The 25,497-nt window shown below is 45.0% G+C and overlaps 14 protein-coding genes and 1 non-coding gene across 15 annotated transcripts; 11 read left to right on the top strand and 4 right to left on the bottom strand. All coding sequences in view use genetic code 12, as the record gives it.

Moving 5' to 3' along the window:
• Nucleotides 1–490: 490 nt before the first annotated feature.
• On the top strand, nt 491–856 carry PGUG_04574 (uncharacterized protein; the record flags this gene model as incomplete). The annotated part of the gene is made up of 1 exon (XM_001483795.1): nt 491–856. The coding sequence occupies one exon, from the start codon at nt 491–493 to the stop codon at nt 854–856; it is 366 nt and encodes a 121-aa protein (XP_001483845.2).
• Nucleotides 857–2,099: 1,243 nt separating this feature from the next.
• On the bottom strand, nt 2,100–2,906 carry PGUG_04573 (hydroxyacyl-thioester dehydratase; the record flags this gene model as incomplete). Its single annotated transcript, XM_001483794.1, has 1 exon — nt 2,100–2,906. One exon carries the CDS (start codon nt 2,904–2,906, stop codon nt 2,100–2,102), a length of 807 nt encoding a protein of 268 aa, XP_001483844.2.
• A 127-nt stretch (nt 2,907–3,033) lies between these two features.
• Nucleotides 3,034–3,912, top strand: RPF1 (rRNA-binding ribosome biosynthesis protein; the record flags this gene model as incomplete). Its single annotated transcript, XM_001483793.1, has 1 exon — nt 3,034–3,912. One exon carries the CDS (start codon nt 3,034–3,036, stop codon nt 3,910–3,912), a length of 879 nt encoding a protein of 292 aa, XP_001483843.1.
• Nucleotides 3,913–4,937: 1,025 nt separating this feature from the next.
• Nucleotides 4,938–8,612, top strand: MSN5 (karyopherin; the record flags this gene model as incomplete). The annotated part of the gene is made up of 1 exon (XM_001483792.1): nt 4,938–8,612. The coding sequence occupies one exon, from the start codon at nt 4,938–4,940 to the stop codon at nt 8,610–8,612; it is 3,675 nt and encodes a 1,224-aa protein (XP_001483842.2).
• Nucleotides 8,613–8,667: 55 nt separating this feature from the next.
• Nucleotides 8,668–11,208, top strand: PGUG_04570 (uncharacterized protein; the record flags this gene model as incomplete). The annotated part of the gene is made up of 1 exon (XM_001483791.1): nt 8,668–11,208. One exon carries the CDS (start codon nt 8,668–8,670, stop codon nt 11,206–11,208), a length of 2,541 nt encoding a protein of 846 aa, XP_001483841.2.
• Nucleotides 11,209–11,295: 87 nt separating this feature from the next.
• Nucleotides 11,296–12,177, top strand: PGUG_04569 (uncharacterized protein; the record flags this gene model as incomplete). The annotated part of the gene is made up of 1 exon (XM_001483790.1): nt 11,296–12,177. One exon carries the CDS (start codon nt 11,296–11,298, stop codon nt 12,175–12,177), a length of 882 nt encoding a protein of 293 aa, XP_001483840.2.
• Nucleotides 12,178–12,475: 298 nt separating this feature from the next.
• Nucleotides 12,476–13,585, top strand: IPK1 (inositol pentakisphosphate 2-kinase; the record flags this gene model as incomplete). The annotated part of the gene is made up of 1 exon (XM_001483789.1): nt 12,476–13,585. One exon carries the CDS (start codon nt 12,476–12,478, stop codon nt 13,583–13,585), a length of 1,110 nt encoding a protein of 369 aa, XP_001483839.2.
• A 91-nt stretch (nt 13,586–13,676) lies between these two features.
• NCP1 (Ncp1p) lies at nt 13,677–15,719 on the bottom strand (the record flags this gene model as incomplete). Its single annotated transcript, XM_001483788.1, has 1 exon — nt 13,677–15,719. The coding sequence occupies one exon, from the start codon at nt 15,717–15,719 to the stop codon at nt 13,677–13,679; it is 2,043 nt and encodes a 680-aa protein (XP_001483838.2).
• A 392-nt stretch (nt 15,720–16,111) lies between these two features.
• On the bottom strand, nt 16,112–17,086 carry PGUG_04566 (Smc5-Smc6 complex subunit; the record flags this gene model as incomplete). The annotated part of the gene is made up of 1 exon (XM_001483787.1): nt 16,112–17,086. One exon carries the CDS (start codon nt 17,084–17,086, stop codon nt 16,112–16,114), a length of 975 nt encoding a protein of 324 aa, XP_001483837.2.
• A 235-nt stretch (nt 17,087–17,321) lies between these two features.
• On the bottom strand, nt 17,322–18,380 carry PGUG_04565 (fungal specific transcription factor domain-containing protein; the record flags this gene model as incomplete). The annotated part of the gene is made up of 1 exon (XM_001483786.1): nt 17,322–18,380. The coding sequence occupies one exon, from the start codon at nt 18,378–18,380 to the stop codon at nt 17,322–17,324; it is 1,059 nt and encodes a 352-aa protein (XP_001483836.2).
• A 1,116-nt stretch (nt 18,381–19,496) lies between these two features.
• On the top strand, nt 19,497–19,997 carry PGUG_04564 (uncharacterized protein; the record flags this gene model as incomplete). Its single annotated transcript, XM_001483785.1, has 1 exon — nt 19,497–19,997. One exon carries the CDS (start codon nt 19,497–19,499, stop codon nt 19,995–19,997), a length of 501 nt encoding a protein of 166 aa, XP_001483835.1.
• PGUG_04563 (uncharacterized protein) lies at nt 19,927–20,547 on the top strand (the record flags this gene model as incomplete). Its single annotated transcript, XM_001483784.1, has 1 exon — nt 19,927–20,547. One exon carries the CDS (start codon nt 19,927–19,929, stop codon nt 20,545–20,547), a length of 621 nt encoding a protein of 206 aa, XP_001483834.2.
• A 1,544-nt stretch (nt 20,548–22,091) lies between these two features.
• On the top strand, nt 22,092–23,837 carry ECM38 (Ecm38p; the record flags this gene model as incomplete). Its single annotated transcript, XM_001483783.1, has 1 exon — nt 22,092–23,837. One exon carries the CDS (start codon nt 22,092–22,094, stop codon nt 23,835–23,837), a length of 1,746 nt encoding a protein of 581 aa, XP_001483833.2.
• Nucleotides 23,838–23,894: 57 nt separating this feature from the next.
• On the top strand, nt 23,895–23,966 carry PGUG_06015. Its single transcript has one exon. It is a non-coding gene; the product is annotated as a tRNA-Gln (tRNA).
• Nucleotides 23,967–24,057: 91 nt separating this feature from the next.
• Nucleotides 24,058–25,470, top strand: PGUG_04561 (uncharacterized protein; the record flags this gene model as incomplete). The annotated part of the gene is made up of 1 exon (XM_001483782.1): nt 24,058–25,470. One exon carries the CDS (start codon nt 24,058–24,060, stop codon nt 25,468–25,470), a length of 1,413 nt encoding a protein of 470 aa, XP_001483832.2.
• Between the last annotated feature and the right edge of the window lie 27 nt (nt 25,471–25,497).

Raw genomic sequence — 25,497 nt, 5'->3', positions numbered from 1 at the left:
GTATAGTTTCTTCATAGTTTGTGCATTTTCTCTGCATAATCTGTGCATTATCTCTGCATAGTTTCTGCATTATCTGCATATCGTGTACATTAGATCTATACTAGTGTCCTTCTACTGAGTGTGTACTTCCTTGTCCTCCTCAATGGTGGCAACATGTTCATGGCCCTCCAACAGCTTGGAGTGCACCTCCGGCAACTTGGCAGAAAATCCCTTGATCAACGAAAACTCATTGGTGATTTGTCCGCCAAAATCTTGAACTTTCTTCTTCAAGCTGTCAACGTCTACGCTTGTAGCGGACTCCTTGAGGGTAATAATGTAATTTTTCAATCCAGACATAATGTGTGGCAAGATGAAATCGCCCCTTGACAGGTGCCGTGCCGCAGTACGGTGCGGTGCACCAGTGCACCAGTGGGCACTGCACGCCGATAACAGTTGCTGCTGGTGGTTGGGTGCAACTTCTTCACCAGCAACCAATCTTTACTGAACACTAATGGCGTACCAAATTGTCTACCAACCATCGCCCAGACTGGGTTTCGACTCGTTTTTCGTCAAGGTCCGCCGCAATGGGTTTATGTTGTACACTCTGATCGTGGTGATTTCCACCCTTTATGTATGTTTTATAATGAAACCACCCAAGCCAAAATCAAAAGATACCAAAAAAACCGTGGAATCAAGTAGCGACTCCAGCTTCGAGAACATTCAGCTAGAAGACGTGGCGCACCCAGTAGACCGCTGGAGCAAGCGAGAATTGTACCAATACCTTGGTGAACACAACATCTACCCTAGGGTTGACGAGCCATTGCTGCACGTGCGCGCAACCGCTAAGAAGTACTACCAGGGTAGAGAGACTAAATAAAAGGAGGACAGATTTACAGAAATGAGATTTGGACTAATTATGGGTATATGAGTAATTCGAATTTAAAATATGGGGTAAATTTTTGAGTTTTGGTGAGTGGTATTTGGTGGTACTGTTGGTGTGGGCCTAGACCGAAATAGCCCCGGAACGACGCCGATTTATCCCCGACTATGGAGTCATTCGCAGCCTAACACCAGCAACTGCTCTAACCAGCAAGATACCACCACACTTTTCTAGGGCATTTGAAGTGCTATTGCCGCCAGATTTTGCCAATGGGTTGAAGTTGTTGTGTTTATGGCCCTTGCCAATTTTGGGCCCGGAATCTTGGTTGGTGGCTGAATTTGCTACCGCTCTCTTCTTCCACGTTCGGCGCTCCTGCGACCGGAAGCCCCCGCTGGTTCACGTGCACCCGGTTGCTCTGACAAATCGGGGGCATATAAAAATGGCGAGAACCAATCACTCATCAACCATGGTTAAAGCAGGTATGTAAAAATTGGAATTGTGAATGGATTTTGGCTTGAATTGAGGCGCTGGTTCTGAGTGATAGGTGTGCATCTTGGAAAGACGAATGGGGAACAATTTGCTCAATATTTGCTCATCTGGTAATTTGCTCACCCCAAGACAATTGTTAAATAACCAATCGAAAATGGTTAATTGACGATTTAATTCTTATTGCAATGGTTAATTGTCAATTCAATCCTATTGGAATTGAGAATCAAGTTGTCAATCTCAATCCTTATTGCAATTCTAAATCCTTAATTGTCCATCATCGACTAACCCAGTTGCTGTATTGAGAGGAGACGCTAAAGTTTCAGGTGTAGTCCACTTTGAACAAGATAAGGAATCGGAACCCACCAAGATCTCGTGGGAAATCACCGGTAACGACCCCAATGCCTTGAGAGGTTTCCACATCCACCAGTTTGGTGACAACACCAACGGGTGCACCTCGGCTGGTCCTCACTTCAACCCCTTCCAGAAGACTCACGGTGCTCCTGAGGACGACACCAGACACGTTGGTGACTTGGGTAACATCACCACCGACGCCCAAGGTGTGGCTAAAGGAACCAAGCAGGACTTGTTGGTCAAATTGTTGGGAGAAAATTCCATTCTTGGAAGATCGGTGGTTGTCCACTCTGGTACCGATGACTTGGGTAAAGGTGGAAACGAGGAGTCCAAGAAGACCGGTAATGCTGGTACCAGACCCGCTTGCGGAGTCATTGGCTTGGCTACTTAGGTATCTATGTTAAATTCTATAACTGATTGAATTATAGCTGTTCACGGTTCCTGTAAAAAAGTGTGAACTTTTAGTGTAAATGTCCACTTTGTTACCCGAAAGACCAATGGTAATGTCTCCCTCGTAGCATGCACGTAGGTTTTTGTACTGGAATCTTTTCACTTTAACTCCATTAACCTCCATCCAGCACATCGCTAGCGTCACCATGTATGGACCTTGCACCACCAAATTTTCAAAACCTTCTGAAATGGCGTACGCTCGTTCCAAGTGGATTTTGTGCAAATTGTACGTCAATGCTGAGTAGCGGGCAATATCGTTGGCTGTTATGTTGATTGTAATGGTTTTTTCGTGATTTGGTACCACTTCTTCTGAGTCGCTGCGACGGTACTTGTCGTTGGTATACACCAAAGACCTCAATTCTTGGACCATGGGGCTCTGATTCGAGGTCAATTGGCGTTCTATTTCAACAAAAACCGACTTTCCCACGCTTCGAACACTTTTTATCTGTTCTTTGCACTCTATGGGTTCGCCGATGGAAGGGCATTCGTGCTGGTTCAATTCTCCACGAGCCCACATTCGCCGTGCAAAAAGCAGATTTCCTGCCTCATCACACGGTGCCTGGTAGTTGTCATAGCCGTCTTGTGCCAAAAAAGTATTGGAAGGATTACAATAAAGAAAGTGAAACCCGGGCACCGTCCTCAACGTTGGAAAATGACGACGGAGCAAGTTGGAAAGGTGATAGAGCGATCCGGCGCTCATGGTGTCTTGCCGAGTCCATGTCTTTGATTTGATGGCTTGGCGCCATCCGGAAACCATCTTTTTCACCGTGGTTGATTGGTGATGAGTTCCCCACACTCATCTCATCGCGAACGAAAATTAAGTGAGAAATGAGAAATTGAAATTGAAAATTGAATTTTAAATTGAATTTTGAAAATTCTCTGGCATGGACAGCGAGGCTATCAAGCGTATAAAAAACAAGCAGAGGCGCCAGAGGGTGGTCTCGGACCTCAAGCACAAGCACAACAAAGAAAGACATTCGCTAAGGAAGGAAAGAGCTAAGGAAGAGAGGGCAAACCCGCAGCTCCGAGAAGAGAGAATCGCCAATAATATCCCAGAAACACTCGAATCGAAGCGTGTTTACGATGAAACTGTTGGTGCTGAGATAGAGGGCAGTGACGAGTTCCAAAAATACTTCGAGAACCCTCGGGACCCGAAAGTCATGATCACCACCAATGCCAATGCCAAGAAACAAGCGTACGAGTTTGCCGATATTATGATGGATTTCTTGCCCAACTCGACATTTGTCAAGCGTAAGAAAGCGTACAACATGAAGGAAATGGCCAAGTTTTGCTCCAATCGAGAATACACAGATTTGGTGGTGATCAACGAGGACAAGAAAAAAGTCAATGGATTGACAATCATGCATCTCCCCGAGGGTCCCTCGTTCTACTTCAGCGTGACGTCGTTGGTCGACACAAAGAGAATCGAGGGCCATGGCCGTGCCACAGACCATATTCCTGAACTTGTTCTCAACAACTTCAACACCCGACTCGGAAAGACTGTCGGTCGTCTTTTCCAATCCATGTTTCCTCATCGTCCGGAAATCCAGGGCCGTCAGGTGGTCACCTTGCACAACCAGCGAGATTATATCTTTTTCCGGAGACACCGTTATGTATTCCGAAACGAAGAAAAAGTCGGTCTTCAAGAATTGGGTCCTCAGTTCACATTGAAGCTCAGAAGATTGCAAAGAGGCATCAAGGACGAAGTGGAGTGGGAACACCGTCCCGACATGGAGAGAGACAAGAGAAAGTTTTACTTGTAAAAAGAGAGCAATTTACTTTATTGGTCTTTCGAGCCAGAGAGGTATAGAAATGTGGTACTCAATGGGTTCATTGCAGCTCAAACGAGCATTTCTAGAAGTTCAAGAAGTCACAAGAATGCTATGTGTACATGGTTTGGTGTATAGAAAGCACTAACGTGCAATATAATGTAACCCCTTCATCTTGAAAATGTGCAATTCTGAAAGTGCTTCAAGTACCAAATCTGAAATTATCGGTGAAATAAGGAAATGAACAAAGTGCTATAAAAATTCAAGATAAGTGACCAAGAAACAAAATTGTAACGTATGGTGGCTCCAATAGATTACTTTTTAGGTTTAAATCGTAATTAACCTTTTCTCTACTCAGCCACTGCAACTTACGATGCACTAGAATAATGAAAAAGAGAGCTAAAAGTCCGGGTTTTACACTATGAGATATACAATGCTGTGAGAATACACCACCAGTTCCTTGGCTCCCAAATTTGATCTGTACTAAATTTACTCAGCCACAGCTACCATTGAGAAGTCGAGATGAAGAACCAAAACGAGCTGAATTTGTTATTCAAAGTCTAGAGAACAAATGCAGTAAACATAATGAAGATATTCCACTCAATTTCTCCTTTAATTCTTTACCCTCCCCAATCTTTATTCCAATCTATTCTTTTAGTTACGTTAATTTTCACTTTAGTAACTTTGCGAAATTGCAAGATTCTACAAAATGCAAAATCTACAAATATCAAAAATCAAAATTCAAAAAACAAAAGACCAAATATCTTTCTATTTCAAACACAATAAACTACCAACCCAAAACCAATCCTCCTAATCTCCTTTCATACCCTCTTTCTTCCCCCCCTTTACCCATCCCTGCTCCTGCACACAGACCACCGCCTTGAGAATAAACCGTGCATCTCAGATAACCTACTCTTTCATTCCCTGTTCCAGCAATCGCTAGCGCTTTCTAGACCCGGTTTTTATTGGTGTGGCGCGTCTTGACCTCTCAAAAAACAGGAAGAATTGTCTCAAGCCCCATGGACACCTCAGGTGTGTCACAAATAGTGGCCGCGTTGGACGTGGTCTACGACCCCAAGACACCGAATAGCCAACGACGGGAAGCCCAGGTATTTTTGGAGCTGGTGAAAACAAACGACGAGGCGCCGTATTGGGGATACCAATTGGCTCTTCCGGAAAATACCCATACTTCCGTGGTTCGTCATTATGGTCTCTCATTGCTTCAGTACTGGATCACCAAACGATTCCAAGTTCTCGATACAGACAAAACTCTTGCCATTCGAGGGTGGGTGGTTGAACTTTCGCATAAAATCGCCGACAACGAGGCCCATTACATGAAGGAGAAGTTGGCATATTTGTGGGTTTCTGTTGCAAAGCGAACCTGGGGGTCATTTTTGATCAAGCTGGCCGACGACTCGGTTCCCGAAACAAAGTCGGACCCGGCTGTAATTGAAGGCTGGGGCTCTATGGATGCAGACCTTTGGTCGCTCTGGAATAGGTCGATTTCTTGCCGAGATCTATCGTTGGTCATCGTGCGCACACTTTTCGAAGACATATATCTCCTCGACGACCCCGTGGCATCCAAAAGAACTGCCATTCTCAACCAGCTCTGTGTGCTCATCACCACCCCGGACTCCGTGCTCAACCAAATCTACGAACATAGCACCCCTTTGTCTCTTTGTAAAGCGTCTGCCGACGGCTGGTTCATCACTTGGAGCAAACTTTTGGTGCAAACTCTCCTGCTGAACAACTTGGATAGCATCGAGTGCCAGACCTACGTTCCCAAGATCTTGGCGACGTTCAAAACATGCTTGCATTGGATTCAACCATCGGTTCTCCGAGAAGAAAATATCATGAACACCTTGATCAACATCCTCGAGCTTCCCGACGTCAGCCTCAAGACTTTGGCTGTGGACTGCTTACACATACTTTTCACTCGGCATTACTCCAACGATGAAGATTTCCAGTTCTTTATCGGCTCTATTTACTCTCCTGATGGTGTGGCCAAGCTCACCCAATTTTACCAGTCGCTTCAAATTGACCCCGACGATATTGACGAGAAGACCTATGCGCTCCTCAAAAAAACGGTGGAAATGATCGTCTCGCTATCTGAGTACCTAAACGTGTCCATCCCACTGAAATGCAAAATCTCATGGGACAGAGCAGACCTCGACGACTACCTCAGACTAGTTCTCGCTACAACGAACCATCCCAGCTTGATTATATCTGGCCTTTCCTTACAGATGTGGGTCACTATACTACGTTTCGACGAGCTTTCAGCAAAAGTCCCGATTTTGAATATCTTATCAGACCTCTTGGAGATTGCTGCCAACAGAAGCATCAATTATTCTGTGGTGGGCGACGATAACATCTCTAAAAAGTTCCTTGATGTCGACTTTGATTCCAATTCGGAAGCTAGCTCGTTTTTGAACAACTACAAGAAATTCACCGAAGACATTGTAAGAATAACGGTGTGCAAAAAACCAGAGGATGGTCTTCTGTGGCTTGAAAATCGTCTCCAGCAATTTTTCTCGTCGGATTTGGGTTCCAAATGTATTCAGGAGTATCGCTTGGACGAGAAATCAGACGCTTTCAATTACGGAAATACCCAGTTCAATATCATCGAAAACTGCATTCGAGGAATTTCTCGTTGGCGGATTTGGTACCGAGGGAGCGATTTTGATGTGGTGAACGATAGACTCAACAAGTTGGTCGAAAGCCTCGGTGAAAGATTGTTGGCGATGAACTTGCAGTGCCCATTACTTATCCGAAAACAAGTGCAAACTATGGTCCAATTTGCTCCACTTCTCAAAGATGTCAGTCCTCTCATGTTCCAAGTTTTGGAAAAAATAATCACCACCGCAACCTTTGAATATCCCCCAGACATCAATGACGAAGACAAAGAACTCGTTCGTGATTTGCGAACAAGCTGCGGTACAGAACTCAACCGATTGGCGTATATAATGCCCGAGTCGTTGCGCAAGATTTTCACCGAGTTAGAAAACGTCGTGACAAACATATTATCATCCAAGAAGGTCAGCGACCACGAAGTTGTCTCGTTCAAGTCGTTTCTCTTAGTCATCGCATCGAGACTGTCGATTGGTGAAAAGGACGAACTCTTTGCTAAGATAGTTGATCCTGAGCTATCCGCGTGGTCTGCTCCCGATACCGAGAAAGGGTTGACCGACTTACACTGGTTCATGGAGAGAATGGGCATAGTAGAAATAGCATCGTACTTCCAAAAACGTGGAATCACTGCCCATACGAATCTTTTGGAAGCGGAAATGGATGAAGACGGAAAAATGTTGAAAAACAAACTCAAGGATCACTGGCTGTCGATTTTTCCCATCAGAGCCACGAGAATCTTTATACAATACAGCATCGAGAAGCTCAGCCACGACTCTACCGAGTACTTGAATTTGCTCAAATTGTGGAAACCTCGTGTCCAACCCATCGTTCCCCACATACTCCAACTTTTATCCCAGATCCAAGCGTACCACAATCCCGAGAACTGGAAAGACTTACCCGATGCTGTGCAGACTTTTGTTCGTTACAGTTGTATGGAGCGGTTCTGGCAGCAAGGAGTGTCGATCCAGAGCAAGGAAACCTTCATTGAAGAAAATGTAAAGGCGGCACTAACGTTGCGAGACTTTGCTGATTCAGTTGGCCACTTGATCAGATACACACGCGAATACGCCTTTTTGACCATTGGCTCGCTTTCTCAACTCGAAGACACACTTTATGAAGTTCCTGGAATGGCTACTATGATCTGGAATGCGGTAGCTGGAGATACTACTGGTGTCACACTTCACAGCTGGAAACATATGATCAACAGCTGTTTGAGAAGTGTTGTTAGAAACTGTCCTGTCAAGTTCGTTGACATATTTATGGCTGAACTCTTGCCCAAAGCGTTCGTTGATATCGACAAATTGATCGTTTCCAAGTGGGACAAAGTGTACATGAACGGGCTCCAATTACAAGGAAACGAGGACGACGAAACGTTGTCGGAAGAAATGATGGAAGAGCACATGCTTCGTCAACTTACAGCCACGGTGGTGCGATTTTTGATGGACGTTGTTAGCCAGTATAACGCCAGAAATGTCACCGATACTCAGTATGCTTGCAAGAGGCTTATAGTTGCTAATAAGGAAGTCATGGCTCCATTTTTGCAGATCTGCTGTCACATCATCATGTTCAAGGACACAAAATGCTCGTTCAATACCATCTTGGTGGTGAGAAATCTTCTTCTGGAAATCTTGTTGAAAGACGATGAAGTCGACCGCTACTTGTGCGACAATCTCATCAAGGCATTATTGCACGTTTTGAAGGACGACTACTTCGTAGAAACACACTCGGAGGCTGCAGTGGTGCTAACTACCCTCTACTGTGCCTTGCGGTCCCGCAACGACTACCCTGCTAGGGTAATGATTCTGTCGTTGGACAACATCACCGCCCAACATATATCCAACTTTGAGAGTCTCTTGGGCAGCTCCAAGTCACTCAAACACCAGCGGTCGGCATTGCTAGAGCTCATCCGCATTTCCAAGGATGGAGCCGTCGATAATGACGGCGAATTAAAGGAAAGAAAGAAGCAATTGGACGTCGTTTCCAGGAAAAAAAGAGGTACCGGAGTGGATGTGATGAACGATCCGTTTACAGAAAATGGCGCCTTAGATAATCTTTTCGATCAATAGTCGTATATAGAGTAAGATTACGGGTGTTTCTACTTTTGGGCTGTAGTGGTGCACCATGTGGAAAATCGGTATAGGGTCGTGTACGCACCGCACATATCCAAACTTCACCAACTTTGGTCTCACAATATTTCCCAAACCGTCCGTTACCGCCACGTCAAACGACCACAAAATGCCGGTTCAATCGCTCGAATCCTATCTTTTCGAACGGAAACTCGTCAACACAAGCACTATTGAAATTCTCCAGAATGCCACCATTGGAATTGACGTCGAGCACTACCTCAGCCGAATTTACACGTTCAAAAAGGAGCAGTTTTTGGCCGGAACTGGAGGTATTCCGAGCTCTTTACGGGACTACATAGCGTCCGACTTGCAAGTTTTCACAGAGTTCAATATCAGACCAATTTTTATAATCTCAGGACTCAATATTCAACTTCAAGCAAACCAGTACCGGCCCAACGAACTCACTCCCCAGGAAAGACACCTTGAATCTTCGTGGATCAAGCTCACAAACAAGCAGATGAACCCCTACGGCTACAGCTCGCTGAGCAACGAATCGTTCCGGCTATTTACAGACCCATTGCCGGTTCGCCCAATGATTAATGATCTCATAAAATATTTCATCGACATTGGAATCGACTATATGGTGGCTCCGTACGACCCCTCGTTCCAATTATCGTACCTCTACCACAGCGGGATGATCGACTCCATCTATGGATCCACAGATCTTCTCATGACCAACGTAGACCGGTTTATTCTCGGCATGGAATTCCAGTCCAAAGATTTCAGATACGTCGACAAAACCAAGGTTCTCAGCGAACTCAACCTCACAGAAAGGCAATTGCTTGACCTATCAATCATGGTGGGATGCAATGTGCAGCCTACTACTTTCCCGACATTACCACCACTTCCAAAACCAACTCCTTTACAGCCCTACCCTCAACTTAGCTACGTCAAACTTGGATTGGACATAGTGTACCAGTTCGGCTCTTACACCGGTGACAGCGAGGCGAACCTTTTGGAGTACGTCGCAGGCCTCGGCGATCCAAAGATCATGGAGTTGTACATGAAGGGACATGCCGCTTTGAGATTTATGCCTGTCATGAACAAAGACGGCCAAGTTTCTTTGTATGCACTGGAAATGGCAAAGTTGGGCGCTGACATAGTTCCTATAGATGCCGAGGAAACTGACGAATCTGACGATGGTTCAGCAAATAAGAATCTGAAGGGTAAAAAATCCACCAAAAAACCAAAGGAGAAGGAGACCACCGTGAAAATACCTAACGATATCCACGATATAATCTCGCAAAGGCTTCCACCCGAGCTTTACTACTACCAGTCTATCGGACTTATGCCTCTTGGCATTCTCGAGTCGATAACACAAGGTGTTTTGAACATTCGTCCCGGACTTGAAAGTGGCTTGAGTGACTCCTACAAAAGACTTATTACGTCCCCTTCATTCACCCAGTCCTTGGATGCCCAGTTCAATTTGATTACCCAGCTTCTTGCCAGATACTACCAGGTCAAAAAGATTCAACTAAAATACTGGTTTAAGGAAGACAGCATTGAGTTGAACAACAGAATGAATCCGACCGTGAACAGGCAAATAAACCACTTGCTTGTCCAGGACGACGGGCTGGAGTCGTTCTCATTGAACAGGTTTTTACTGTCGCTTCTGGATCGCTACGAAACTCAAAGGAAAACGGAGGAAATCAAGTCTGTGTCGAGTATCGTGTCGACAGCTTTGTTGCGGAACTTTTACTTGGCTGGTATCGTCAATAAGCAAAACGAATTGACGGCCACAGGAAAAATCTTGCGAGAATTTGCGACCCGCGAGAAGGATATTAGTGACGAAGATTTACAAAACTTTGTGGTTTTGCTACTTTTGATTCGCACCAAGGTGGTGAATCTCAACCAGCTGAACAGAGATTTCACTAGCGTCCCCAAGTATTACAAGGAGTTTGAAAACACCAGCATCAGTGCCGAGGACCAGAAACACATCACCTTGGTGTCGCGAATCATGTCTGTTAAAAAGTTTCATATTTCTCCCATCAACTATCAGGGCCCAATTTCCCGAAGCCTTCTCAATTTTAGAAGTCACATCAAATTTATTGCCAGTGACTTTATCAACAGCCTTCAATGTGTGATGGTCGACATGATTGCGCGCCAGGAAAACAACAGCTGTAGGATCAATTTCAGTGACCGTTCACAGTGGTGTCGACTTGTGGACCTGATTCCATTTTTCCGCGATTGCAACAATACATTGTTGGGAATTGTTGGAGAAATCTACCTTGAGTATGCTGCGAAACAAAAAATCGCCCACCCAGAAGTATCCAAAAGCGACATAATCGAAGCCACCCACTCGCACTTGCGCAACGATGTGTTCCAGATAAACAATAGTTCGTTTAACATTAACGTTCACGGAATTAACAGTATTACCAGTGAACAGCTTCTGGCCGATGTTGCCAGTGGGTTCCAATTTTGGCGCCGTTTCGTCACCTTGGCAATTATTGCGAACGAGAATGACAAAGACTTGATCAGTGACGAATTCTTGGCCGAAATCAAAGCCACGGGCACATGGGTAGACGGCTTTACATAGGTAGAGGTAGCAGGTGTATCGATGTAAAACTAGATTGGCTGAGAAACAATTTGAAAAACTAGTCTGAGAGCTACTTTGCAAAAAAAGATGAATTCGGTAGTTCGACGGCTAAGCACGTCCACTCGACTTCTACAGGCCGTTAGTACAACCAGTGCAATCAATGTGGAAGATTTTGGCCAATTGGCGACGGGAACTGGTCGAGGTCCATTCATAGAGCTTCCCAAATTTTCCCCAGTTGGGTCACCAGGAAGCCTTTTGAAGATGCAAATTCCCGCCTCGTCGACAGTGAACATACGCCTAGGAAGTATGATAGCATTGAATGGTAATTTGGACCAGTTAAGCTTGCGCAAAAAACTAGATTCAGATTTCCAGTTGCTCGAAGCCATGGCGCCGGCCACCATGGTGATGAGTGGAAACCACGACGAAGCGTATCGTGTGTTGGACGTTTCAAATGACAAAAAATGGACCATTTTGCGAGCCAGCGACATCACAGCGTGGTGTGGCTACGATATGGAATTAAAAAGGTGTTTTTTGACACCAACAATTCAAGGATATCGGACTTCTGGACGAGGCACAATGGTTGTTAGCGGCGGAAGCAGTCTCTACGAAGTCAATTTGTTGCCAGGAGAAGAAATAGACGTTGTTCCTGAAAATCTTATTGCGGTTCAAGGTGAAAATCTAATTCCATTAAAGACCAGTGGAGCTCTGAGCACGAAATGGATGCCGCTGAAATACATACGAGCACCAGAAGTGGTGAGGATCACAATCAGGGACTGGAAAAACGCACTAGGACGACAATGGCATCACCTAGTTACCACTAGTGGTTTACAAAGACAATTGCAATTTGTTCTAAGTCCGTTTCGAAGTGCATCTAGGTACATCGCACCCTACGCCAAAAGGGTTTGGGCCAAGCAGGCTTACTTCCAAGTTGTGGGGCCGGCTCAGCTCCTTATTAGTGGTACCCGATAGGGGGGTGGCTTTTTATTAGTTATGCGCATGTTGTTCCGTGCAGCTTGAAAATAAGCTGCATTGAATGATGCATGAAAATTACATGATTTATGCATATTTACGTCTCGAGATATGCATGATGCATCAAATTTGACACATTTTTGCATACTTGTAAACCACCACGCCTCTACAAATGTGTCCCCTTATCCCGGTCTACAACAGGGTACCGGGCGCATCGTTCATAACCTCGCACTGAAAATACAACAATAGCGTGACAGAGATACCACGTAGATAAAAAAACGAACCCTGGACCTCGGCGATGGAGATCTCCAAGATCACGATACCTGACGAATGGTGTTATTTTGCCAAGGGCAACGCCAACATACTATTTAATTACACGGGCACCAACGATTACTTGAGGCACAAACTACTTCGGCTCCGATTATTGAAGGAAGACGAACAGTATATTTCCACCTGCGAGCTATACGACTTTATCGAGCTCAAATGCAAGCATTTATTTCCCAAACAGATCATAGACATCCAGCTCGTGGTGCTTACACGGGACTTTGTCGACCGGTTGGATTCCGCCGGCCACAAGGTGAAATTACTGGAACGATATGGGTTGTTGATCCCCAATATTCTTGATGGAAATTATACCAAATATTCACTCAGCAAGAACTGTCATTTATATGTGGGTGATGGTTGGACGTCCAGCAGCCACGGCAAGCGTACAACAAACAAAAATAACGATAGCACACCAAATAAAGTTGAGTCCAAAGAATCGATCGAATCGGTGGTTTTTGAAATAAAACCAAAATGGCTCTACGACAACACATCTTGCCGGTACTGTCGTACATGCTCACATAACCAGCTCCGGGGCTTTTCCCGGCACTTTTGTCCTCTTGACCTTCTCTACGACCAAACAATTGACCGAGGAATAGACGATATTCTCAACAAGGTTCCAACTTCAGTTCTCAAAAATGTCGAGAAAAACTGCATTCCTGTCCGGCTGCTCTTGCGGATCTTCTTGAGCGACCCCTCCAATGTGTTTGTCAAGCTCAAGGAGTACCAGCGGATCAACAACAAAAACGACCTAATCGCCAATCTCACGCTGATTCACGATGTGCTGCAAAATCTCTCGTTGGTGATGACGCTTCGAGATGTGGGACTTTTCATCAAGATTGAACGATACGACAGAACGAACAACCACCATAACTCACACAATAACATCCACAATATCATCGAAGTTGAAAATTACGGCAAGTTTGTCGTCACTTGCAACATCTACGATCTCGATCTCAAATCCAAATCCAAGTACAAACACTGGCTCGACATTGAGAACAAGCTCCAGAGCATTTACAACTCGTCCAATCCAAACTGGCGAGACTGCATTCGAGTGGAAGCGGAGGGACCGACTTTTGAAATTTGAGGGACCAACGTTCGAATTTAGCTTAGATTTCTCGTTCGAAATTAGCCGGTCAATTCTCGTTCGCAGCATTTAATATTATGTAGACTATGTACTACCACACATCCTCCTGGTACCTGTTTTGCGTCTTGAGTGATCTGATGAGCTCGGCGGCACGCTCTTCGCTCACGCCTCGTTCTTCGGCAATCACCTTGGTCAACGCTTTTTGCACATCACGGGCCATTTTCAGGGCATCTCCACACACATAAATATAGGCTTTTTCTTGCTCCAACAACCGGTTGATTTCCTTTCCGTTCTCGGCAACCTTGTGCTGGACATACAGCTTGGCATTGGGGTCCTTTCTCGAAAATGCTGTGTGCATTTCAAACGAATCTCCCAAAACTTGGGCATACTGGGGCCATTCTTCCTTGTACAAAAAGTCTTCGTTTTCGTTTCGACATCCATAGTACACAAGAGTCTTACCAATCTTGACATCCTGGTTCTTTTTCTGGGTCACACGCTCACGAACAAACCCTCTAAATGGTGCAATACCAGTACCTGGACCAATCAAAATCACTGGCACCGACGGACTGTTGGGCAACTTGAAGGTAGACCGCCTAACATGCACTGGAAGTTTGTGCTTGGAAAACTTTCCACGAGGCCCGTCCAAGTCATAATGTACAAAGGGCTTTTCCTTGGTTTTGTTCTGGTCGATCTCGATGTGTTTCAACAAGTTGGTGACGACTCCGGAAACAAGAACATCGCCCTTCTTCTCGTTCTCCACCACCGCGGTAATGTGGATCAGCTGCTTTTCAGATGCCGACGACGACGAGATGGAGTAGTAACGAGGCTGGAGATGGCCAATCAGCTCGATAAGGAACTCGAAAGGAACATCAGTCCATGGTTCACCGCCGCTAATGTGTAAGAGAGCATCGGCAATATTGAACGATTTTTCATGAATTTCCTTAGCAAAAGATCCCTTGTTGCTACCCCAGTTCTTGGCAGTTTCCTTGGCCTCTTCAGTTGGCGCAAAGCCGGCAATCGACGATAAAAACTGACGAGAAATTGGTCCCGAAATCTCCAAATGGTGTCTTATAACGGCACCATAAGTGATGGGTGTGTGAAAGTGGGTACGGGCAGTGGAGTCCAAAACCTTGAGGTCGAACACAGTGTCAAGTTTCTTCTCCAATCCGAAAGCCTTCAAAAATTTGAGGACGTTTTCGTCGCAATTGGAGGGCCAAATTGCCAAATGGTCTCCGGTGGAATATTTCATGTTGGAGGCAGACAAGTCGAATTCAGCGTGAACACACGATCTGGTACTAGAGTTGAACAACTCACGAGTTTTGGTGATCTTGGAAATGTATGGGTTTTGATGGTCATAAGGACCTTCAATGGATGCACTTTTGACGTAGGCTTTGGAAGGCTCACCCTGCGACACCGAAGGATCATCTTTGGTCAACGAGGCGTTTTCTACAAGCTTCAAGGAGGGCTCGTAATGAGCCTCCTTACGTTCGAAACCCAAATTGTTTTCCAACGATTCAAAAACGGCATCTTTCCACGCCAAAAAGTCCTCATCCATGGTGCCCAAACCATCGTCACCCTGCGAGTACTCCGCGAATCTCTCGGCACCCAACTCCTCCAATTTTTGGTCGACTTTTTTGCCGATGGCATTGTAAAATTCGTAGGTGGAATTTCCCAAACCGAACACGGAAAACCGCAAGTTGGACAACGTATCAGCTTCGTTATCCAAGTAGTTCACAAAGTCAATGGCGTTGTCGGTGGGCTCTCCCTCACCGTAGGTGGCCATCAAGAAGAAACACAAGGCGTCAGAGGAAATTTTGTCGAAATCCTCAAAGTCGTAATCGGCCACATCTGCGGTCATCGTCTTCAAGCCAAAATTAGAAGCCAATTCCTTGGACAATTTCGAAGCATAGTCCTCGGCCGTACCGGTCTGAGTTCCGTAGAACACAACCACGTTCTTTTTGGTGGATTTGAGTGTCTCGACAATACTCCGAGACGTGCCTCCTCCAGGCGCTGACGCCACGAAACCAGCACTGGTTCCATCATCCAGCGGCCAAATATACTCCTTTCCAAAGTATGCCAACACGGCGAGCGCCAAGCCCACCATGACCGAGTAATCCAATGTGTCTAAAGCCATTAGGTTGGGGTCAAACTATCAAAAAACGAAAAAAATGACGTGAAAGGTGGATCAAAAAAAAGTGACAAAAGCCAGGTTTCACTATACGATAACTGAACTAGGAGTCAATATAAAGTTCTATAACAGTGTGGAACGCAAGCTGTATAGAAAAATGCAGATTTTTTTCTGGCTGTTTCGAAAGTGGTGGAACTAAGGTTATTTGCAACGGTTTGCGGTCGTCGAGATTATATGCGAGCGCGCCTGCAGGAGCGTCTTATGATTTTGACGTACGGCATGTGATATGGACAAACGCGGGGGGCCAAGGAGAAAATTCCGCGTTGATTCCGACGGAAAATTCCGCCATGGAAGCCAGCAAAACCTTTGCATGGCCACGGGAGCGACGCAGTACCACGTCACGTGTCCACCCCTTCACCATTAGTGGCAGATGCTTCATTTGACTCGGTTTCACCTTCGCCATCACCATTGGCCGCTGCATCACCATTCCTGCCCGTTTCGGACATCATATGAGGTGAAATCACTGCACCAGGCCACACCCGCAGCACCGTCACTAACGCACGCTCTCGTTCCTGCGGGCCAAATGCAGTTCCGTAAATCGATCCAATAGCAGAAAACATGGATTTCGGTCCGAATTCCGCCATTGACCGGTCTCCGAGTTTGTACGATTGAGGGGTGTCTTTCTGGATATATCCTAGCTTCTCAAGCTCGGCCACCACCCCGGAAATCCCCATTTCCAAATTGCTGTTAACGGCATTTTCTTCCCTCGGAATTCCCCATTGCTGCAATCGTGCATGAAGATCCTGCTCCAGAAGGTGGTTTTCCCCCACCACGATAAGCACGATAACGGCAAAGGCCACACCTCCAAACACCAGCTCGTGGTTACTTCCTGCCACCCCTGTTCGACCATGTCTGGGCAACAAAAACCGAGGGTCCAGGAACGTTCGATTGTGACCGGTGATTTTTCCGGTTCGTCGCTGCCATAATTGTCCTAATACCGACCGAGTAGCTGGTGCAAGGATGTTAACCATGATATATTTCGGTTTTGGCCGATTTTTCGATTGGGGAGCCGATTCTACGTCTACCGCAACCAACTTCATTCCGTAAACTTCCGCCAATTCTTCCTGAACCAGATTCAAAAGTGCGTCAAATCCGACTCGAGATCCGGAAACTGCCTGAAGAAGGTGTTCTCGACGAATCACTTGCCCGCGGAGCTCACGTGATAGCACCGTCCGGATTATTTTCGCTATCATTTCCGGCTGTAGCAGCCTCCGGGGCGCTTTGGCAACAGGGAGATCTGCATCATCGTCGCTGCGGGTGCGTCGAGCCATCAGTCGCGGATGCACTAAAGTCAATTGTGCGCTTGATCGCATAGCGCATCAATACACCGGCTAATCCCCAGTGCGGCTTCATGCGGCAGAGACTATAAAACCACCCCAAGTCGCAGATTCCACTTTTCATCTTATTGTCATTGGTGATGGAATCTCATAATCCGAGTTCACTAGCATCAATGTTAGCTGGTCTGAAATCTTAGCCGAATCAGTGTTGGGCTACGAAACCAAAAGCTTCACCATTACATAATGAGAATTCTAGACTCTCAGCATATACCTATTTAATCGATGCTGTTTGAAAAAATGAGTTCAAGTCATTCCAAATTGACCTGGCGGCCTTATTTCCACTTTCAGCTTGAAATTGGATAATTGACATAGGTTCTGAGATTTCATAAAAGCCTTTCCGGTCCTTCATTATGTTACTGATAAGCACTATCAGAATGGCAGAATACAAGTGATTTGGGTCGTAAAACCCTAATTTTGATATCAATTGATTCTCCTTGCAAAACTTCAGTATTTTGATGAGGCTTTTAGCGGCAGCAAGTCCTGTTACAATTGGTTGCAACGACCAGATTGTGCCATTGAATTTTGGGGAGCCAATAGAAGCTAAATTGAAATAATACCAAAACACTGGGCGCAGTGCCAAAATGATCGTCTGGTTGTAAAACAAGAGGAATGATAGATCCTTTCTTTCCTTAATAATGAATGTTTCAAGTGAGGATCTAAGAGCAGCAGGTAGCTCTTTTTCAAATTGCTCGAGACTATCCAAGAAGCACAAAATTTGCAGCATGTCTTTGGTGATATTGAAGGATTTGGAATAGATGGTGGAGAGGATTTTCGAAGTAATGAGTGCCAACTTGATGTACAAAGTAAAGTAAGTGTGGTCGAAAAAGAGTCCTTCCTCATCTGTTCCTAGCTGGGTGTTTGAAGGTAATGGAACATCCACATGGTCTACACTTATATGCTGCGGTGTTCCCAAGAGCGAAACACAAAATGTTTCCACAACAAATGCCGTCCACCATGTTCTTAACCTATGTTCCTTTACTACTGGACTGACGTTTGATTCAGGCGGTTTGTGAAGGCCGATATGGAGAGCCTTTCTAACGGCACACGCACAATGAATTGAAGCAGGTCCTTTCTGATTGAGGATAAGGAGGTACCACGCAAATAGGATGTGGGTTTGTATTGCAATCAAGGAGAAACTCGAGTTAACTTCGTGCAGATACTTGAGAGCCAATCTGAAGTACTGATAGCCTGGATATTCGTCTGTGACAATGGCATTTTTATCGTACACAGATCCCACCGCCATCACGAGACAGAATTGCGAGATAACCATTGGATGATTTCGATCTATACCGTTGGAGTAAATCGAATCGATGTTCAATAGGAGCTCATCATATAAAAAAAAGTGATAGTCATACTGCAAAAAACCCAAAAACTTTTTAAGATTATCCACGACTGCAACGCCAGCGGGAAGTGTCGCATCGTCATCATCATCAATATTTGGGGTGTCAAGTTCTCCGGTATTGAATTTTACTTCCAGATCTGGGTCGATCACACTAGCGACTCTGGCTAAGAATTCTTGGGTGCTGCTACTAAGAAGCGGCTCAAAAAAAGGAGTAGAGTCAGATTGCTCGGGCCGAGAACTCTGGCTATCTTCAAAAAATCGTAATCTATTCGTGCAAAGCCTCAAGTTGTCGAACACTTATGGTAATTTTCCGATCCTTATCCAGGTAGACGCAGCGAACATTTCGAGCAGCGCAAGACCTGCAAGACGGACGTTCACCGGAACATTTTGTTTTCGACTTGTGGCACCTGGTGCACCTATATGTTAATAATGGCCCCCGGTTTGGTTTGGTGGTCACGACTTACGCTGCAAATGTCCTCGTCATCGATAAACCAATGAATGAATTTTGCGAACCGATCTATTATCGTATTTTGTGCGGCTCATCATGCGAGTTCGGCAACTATCCATAATGCCGATCTGTCAACTCATGTCTCACAGTTATAAAACAGTGGTGCAATGACGACCACAACAGCAAAGAAATGATGGGAAAGCTGGAGTTCTCTGAAAGTATTGTTAGTGAAGAGCTACCCGAGGAACAAGGTCAAGACTTCAAAAACATCGAAAAGAGAGTATTAAGAAAATTTGATTTCATCATCATGCCATGTCTTTGCCTAGCTTATCTCTTCTCCACCTTGGACAAGGCAAATATTGGGAATGCTAAGGTGGCTGGTATGAGTGAAGAGTTGGGATTGAATGGCAACCAATTTGGAAATGTTGTAAGTTTACTTTATATCACCTATGTGATAATTAATTGAAACACCATTGGCACTCATTCTCAAATTTATTGGAGCAAAGTATGTTTTGTCAGTCTTGTGTTTTCTTTTCGGTATATGCTGCTTGTGTACTGCCCTTGTGACCGATTACCATTCCCTTTTGGCTTGCAGAATGTTAGTGGGACTTTTCGAAGCAGGTATAATTCCTTGCATCAATGTGTACTTGAGTATGTTGTACACAAAAAAAGAAGTTGCAAAAAGGTGTGCAGCCGTTTATTCTGCAGGTGCCGTCTCTGGAGCATTTGGAGGTTTATTGGCTTACGGGTTGACTAAAATTAATACCGATAAATGGTCCGGATGGCAGTTTTTGTTTGCCGTGGAAGGTGGTTTGACCATATTGGCAGCTCCGGTGATCATGTTCCTTCTTCCTCGTAACGCGAGGGAAGCTTGGTGGCTCAATAAGGAAGAGAGAAAAGTATTGACCACCCGATTGGCAACTTACTCTGATTTTCACCAAGATGAAAAATTTATGTGGTCTGAGGTTGCTAGAGGATTGATGGATATCAACACCGTTTTGGTATGCCGCTATCAGTTTTGTGTGGATGTCACTTTGTTTGGAATATCAACCTTCTTGCCCTCGATTATTCTTGGTATGGGGTTACGATTCGTATAAGACTCAGCTTATGACGATCCCGTTCTATGTGGTTGCACTCTTTAGTTTTGCAGGCACCTGTTACTTTTCGGACAAGACAGGTCATCGAGGGTTCTTTATTGCTGGAGGAGTGGTTTGTGAAATTGTTGGTTATATCATTTTAATTGCTAGTAACCCGCTAGGATCCAGATATTTCGGTTGTTTGATGATCGGCTTAGGAATCTACATCTGCTCAGGTTTGAGTGTTATGTGGATCAACAACAACAATGCTGGACATTATAAGAGAGCTACAGCCGCCGGTATGTGTACCACAGTTGGAAATTCTGCTGGTGCACTCGCAGGCCAAATTTACACAGCAGATACGGCTCCACGTTATTTCAAAGGATTGAAGGTTGCTTTGGGGTTGACATGTGCAGCTTTGGTGTTTTGTTCACTCATGATCTATAATTATTACCTGTTGAACAAGAAGAAGGAGAGAGTTTTAGCTGCTATGAGTGCTGATGAAATTGATCAAATGAATGCCAATTTGGCTCATAAAGATACTGATTTAACATTCAAGTATTTACTTTAGACCTAAGAAAAATTGCACATATGGTTCTTGGTTTATGTAGAACATTAAAGCATGGTCTGTTGTATGAAAATAATAAAGTTAATATATAGATTAATTGAATTAGATTTATTATTTCAAGTTCAATAAATTATCTTTAAATAACAATACTATGTTTGCAGTTGCTCGAATCTCACAACTCTTATATTCATATAAGATGGTCTCCACTCAGATATCCATTGTTTGTTCAACTGACTCTTACCTGGTACAAATACGCCAGATTTCCTTTAAGGGCCAATTTTGATTCAAGCCTCTAAAGGCGGTAGTCACCTCAGTATGCAGATTCTTGGAAGGGATCATCTCTTAGTTCCATCAGGATCAAATAACAATAACAGGTCCGCACCCGGCTCCAAAGTGCTTTTTTGTGGGTATAACATATAAAAAGGCAAATTTGTCCATGAAATACTCTCTCTAAAACTACCGAGCTTGCGAGAAGAGCTGAAGTTGTTTCAAGCAGGGCAGCCATCAGGATCCACTTGACCTCACCGTTGTGCACGTATTGAAAGTTTTTATCTTCACTGTGATATTTGGTAGGACAGTGATCTGACAAAACATAATTATCTTCTAGTCCGTCATACCGCTTGCTCGTCCTTTTCGCTATGGCGGGGTGGTGAGCAAAGGGATTTAGCACCTTCAAAACAATCTGACAATTTATCCGCTTCAAGTCCTCAGCTTTAGAAGGAGATACTAAGGACACGCTTCGGCAAATACATTATAGCCTCTGATGTACGAAGAGCGGGGAATCCATTGCTCAGACATGACAATTGCCTGTTCGTTGCTTCTCCAAAAATAGAAGGACGAGAAACCGTACGATAATAAGGTTTTGTGTGACCCTGTTCTCCAGAGTCAATCATCCTGGAACATATCCCATTTTCTCTTCCGGGCATAATAGAGTACTGTTTCAAATTTAATCCCTCATTTGCAACTTGGGGTCATTACAATTTAATGCTAACTTCCCCCCCTGCCAGTAATATCAATTGTTGCTCAAGTCTCTCTCCATTTTATATGACTAAATGCAATGAATAATCAAATAGAGCGTGTCTCCTCACTTTCCTGACACCTTTATATTTCAGATTAAAGTCGTCCAAGATTTGAAGAGATCCAATGGCTTAAGTGAACGTGAGCATCTACACCATCCGGAGTAAGTATTGCACTCTCCGCATCGATCACCTGTCTTGACGTCGATTTTGACAAGTCCCAATTGCTATTTTTACATCTTGCACCAATATCTCCTTGTTAGAGCAAATTCTTTCAACAGCACTTTTGCTTTTCAATTGAACATTTTCCTATTAATTGCGAATCTTAGGCTTTATTTTGCAGCCACGCTTACTTCCCCACGCGCACTAATTGATCGGTGTTTGCGCAAATTGCCGAACTTGCATGCGGCACGAGATTCCGAATGCATGTTCGGAATCTCGTGCCGAGGTGATTTCATATAAATTGAAGCGTCCCTCAATTTAAAAGCCAAAAGCATCCTTCACTTCTGACTTCATTTTAACTTCATTTTTATGTCCTCGGAATTCATAAAATTTCCTTCAAGACGGTCCACCGTCTACTCATCCAAAGGAATTGTTGCCTCGAGTCAAACACTAGCTTCGGCTGCAGGAATCGAGGTTTTGGCCAAAGGCGGAAATGCAGTGGACGCGGCCATTGCAGTTTCTGCTGCGTTGTGTGTTACTGAACCCGGATCCACGGGAGTCGGTGGCGACTGCTTTGTTCTTTTTTACAAAAAAGGCGACAAAAAAGTTCACGGTATAGACGGGTGTGGCCGTTCTGCTCGCAATGTTACGATCCAGGACGTCTTGGATGCCGATTATGGTGGTAAACAAATGCACAGAATCAAGCCAACATCGATCTTTTCGGTCACTGTGCCGGGTGCTATTGCTGCTTGGGTAGATGCTTTTGAGAAGTGGGGCTCGAGAAAAGTGCTGTTACAACAGGTGCTCGATCCGGCAATTAGACTCGCAGATGAAGGCTTTCCTATCGGGGAAATAGCTTCGAGACTGTGGAGAAAAAGTGCTCCAAAATTGCAGCTGCAGAACCAGGACTTGCTGGAAGACCAAAATCCTCTTTTGATCAACGGTAAGGGACCCAATGAGGGAGATTTCGTGCAAAACAAACCATTGGCGAAACTTTTCTTGGCGGTTGCAAAAAACGGCAAAGATGGCTTTTATAAGGGTCCCGTGGCCGAGGCCATTATCAAGCGAACGACGTCCAAAAATCATAAACTCGATGCAAAAGACTTGGAACTACATGAATCTACGGTTGTGGATCCGATTTCCATAGTTTTTGAAAATCACAAAGTTTGGGAAATACCGCCCAGTGGCCAAGGTTTGGTGGCTCTTTTGGCGCTCGGAATCATACGAGAGCTCCACAACAGCGGCAAAATCAACTTGCACGGGCTCAAACACAACTCGGCGGAATACCTTCATATCTTGATCGAAGCGTGCAAAATGGGATTCTACGATTCTGATGAGTATGTCACCGACCCCAAATTCCACGACATCCCACTTGAACAGCTCCTTGACACTCCATACTTAAAGTCGAGAGCAGAGCTCTTTTGCAAGGAAAAGTCGTTGGATGGAACAACCATGTCTCATGGAATTCCTGATCCAAAACACAGATCGGACACAGTTTACTTGACCACTTCAGACTCTGAAGGTAACGCTTGCAGCTTCATCAACTCAGTTTACCATGGATTTGGATCTGGCATTGTAGTTCCCGAGTTTGGGTTCTCATTGCAAAGCAGAGGAGCCAATTTCAACTTGAATAAAGGCACTCCAAATTCATTGGAAGGTGGAAAACGACCATACCATACGATTATTCCTTCGATGATAACCACCGAAAACGACGCCTTGTACGCAAGCTTTGGTAACATGGGTGGATACATGCAACCAGTGGGCCATGTCCAGCATGTATTGAATATGGTCTTGTTCAACATGACTCCACAGCAGCTGATAGACCTGCCTAGATTTTGTCTTTGCTCACATGAGGACGTCACTAGTGACCGCGGACGAGGCTCGGATGGTCCTGTAAGCACTCCAATCACCGTTGTGGCATTGGAAGAAGGCATTGACGAAAAAGTGGGAAACTCTCTTGAAAAATTGGGCCATACGGTGCAGTTTGTAAGCGATTACGATCGCCATCTTTTCGGAAGAGCACAAATCATCAAAAACATTTCAACAGACGGCAGGGTGATGTATGCGGCTGGCTCGGAAATGAGAGCTGATGGTGCAGCCATTCCATTTGTATAGCCCTATAGGTCACTGTTGGTGCTCTTGTTTAGTCGCAACACATTTCAAATAACAACTGGTTGTATAGTGTAGTGGTTATCACTTTCGGTTTTGATCCGAACAACCCCGGTTCGAATCCGGGTACGACCTATTTTTTCCGTCTCCGCATTACGCTGGTCGTGCCCTTACCGCCCGCTCTTAAGTACATTTACAAGTCTGCGACCTCTCTTATCAATGTGCCATGAACGGGGCCACCAGCCATGAAAATTCAGGCTCTGAAACGTCCAGTATAGACCATCATGATGCACTCGACACAACCAGCGAACAAAATGATACAAATGTGAACTCTGAGGAACCCAAATATCAAAATGACGAAATCTTAATTCCAGGCTTCGATTTTAAAACCGACTCAGATCACCCGGATATTCGAAATGCCAAGTATAAAACAGCCGTGGATCACCTTAATTGTCCCATATGTCAGCAGCCTTTCATAAAACCAGTTACGACTATTTGTGGTCATACTTTTTGTCGAGAGTGCATTTACGAATGTTTTCGAACCGCTCGAAACGGAGACGTCTCACCATTGAAAGGCTCGTGTCCTTTGGACCGCACTCCTATAGACACCACGAACCCCAATGATCTTTTTCCCACGCCGCTTATCATCACAAATCTTATTGACGACCTCAAGGTTTTCTGTCTCAATCTGGACCGAGGATGCGAGTGGGATGGGTGCCGGTGGGAACTCGAGTACCACGTATTACAGTGTGAGTACACCGGTGTGAAATGTGGAGGACGGCGGGCCGCCTCTGGGTCATCTGAGAAAGATAGTGTGTGTTCGGTGATGGTTGAACGGCGGTTTCTTCTGGGACATGAAGGCGAGTGTGCTCACAAGGTTTTTGATTGTAGCTTTTGCAACGCCGAGGTCACGCTAGTGAGCCAGCAGAAACACTTGGAATTGGAATGTCTCTTCAACTACCAAACTTGCGACCTTTGTTTGAACGATATGATTCCGCTCAGACACTTAGAAAAGCACAAAGAAAACTGCCAGAAAAGCGGCCACCACCGTTGTCCCGCCCACACCATCGGGTGCACATGGAGCGGAAATAGCGACTTTGCACTTGAAATCCACCTCCAAAACAACAATTGCCAACTTAGCCAGTTTCTTCCTTTTTACCAAACTTTGAACTCCAAAGTCGACAACTTGACTGCAGAAAACACGTTTCTTCAGAAACAGATCAACAAGATCCTCGACCTGATCATCCAGGGCAAAATCACCAATCTCGGCTACACGGAGTCCATAGAAGAAATTTCCAAGTTTGACCTGTCGTCCACCGAGGATCAAGGAAAGTTGATATATCTCAACTACGAACTCGACAGGCTCAAGTTTGAAATGGATAACCGGATCATTCCGTACATCACCAATTCGGAGCGAGAGTCGGTTATAAGCAATCTTGTCAATGACAATTTTGCCATGCGAGACGAGCTCAACATGCAGCGAGTATACGTTAGCAGTCTTCGAAAACAACTTCAATTCTTGTTGTTCACCCGCAGAGGAAACACGCCATACATGGGGCTAAACGGTACCGACGGAGACTTGGATTTCGACATTCCGTCTCGCTCCAGTTCTGAAGAGCGCCTCAATCTCAAATTGTAACGAATCTACGAACACACTCACATAATT

This window comes from Meyerozyma guilliermondii, genomic scaffold (genome assembly GCF_000149425.1).
Source record: "Meyerozyma guilliermondii ATCC 6260 scaffold_5 genomic scaffold, whole genome shotgun sequence".
NCBI lineage: Eukaryota > Fungi > Ascomycota > Pichiomycetes > Serinales > Debaryomycetaceae > Meyerozyma > Meyerozyma guilliermondii.
Note: the sequence above shows the minus strand (reverse complement) of the source record. Positions and strands in the feature narration are given on the sequence as shown.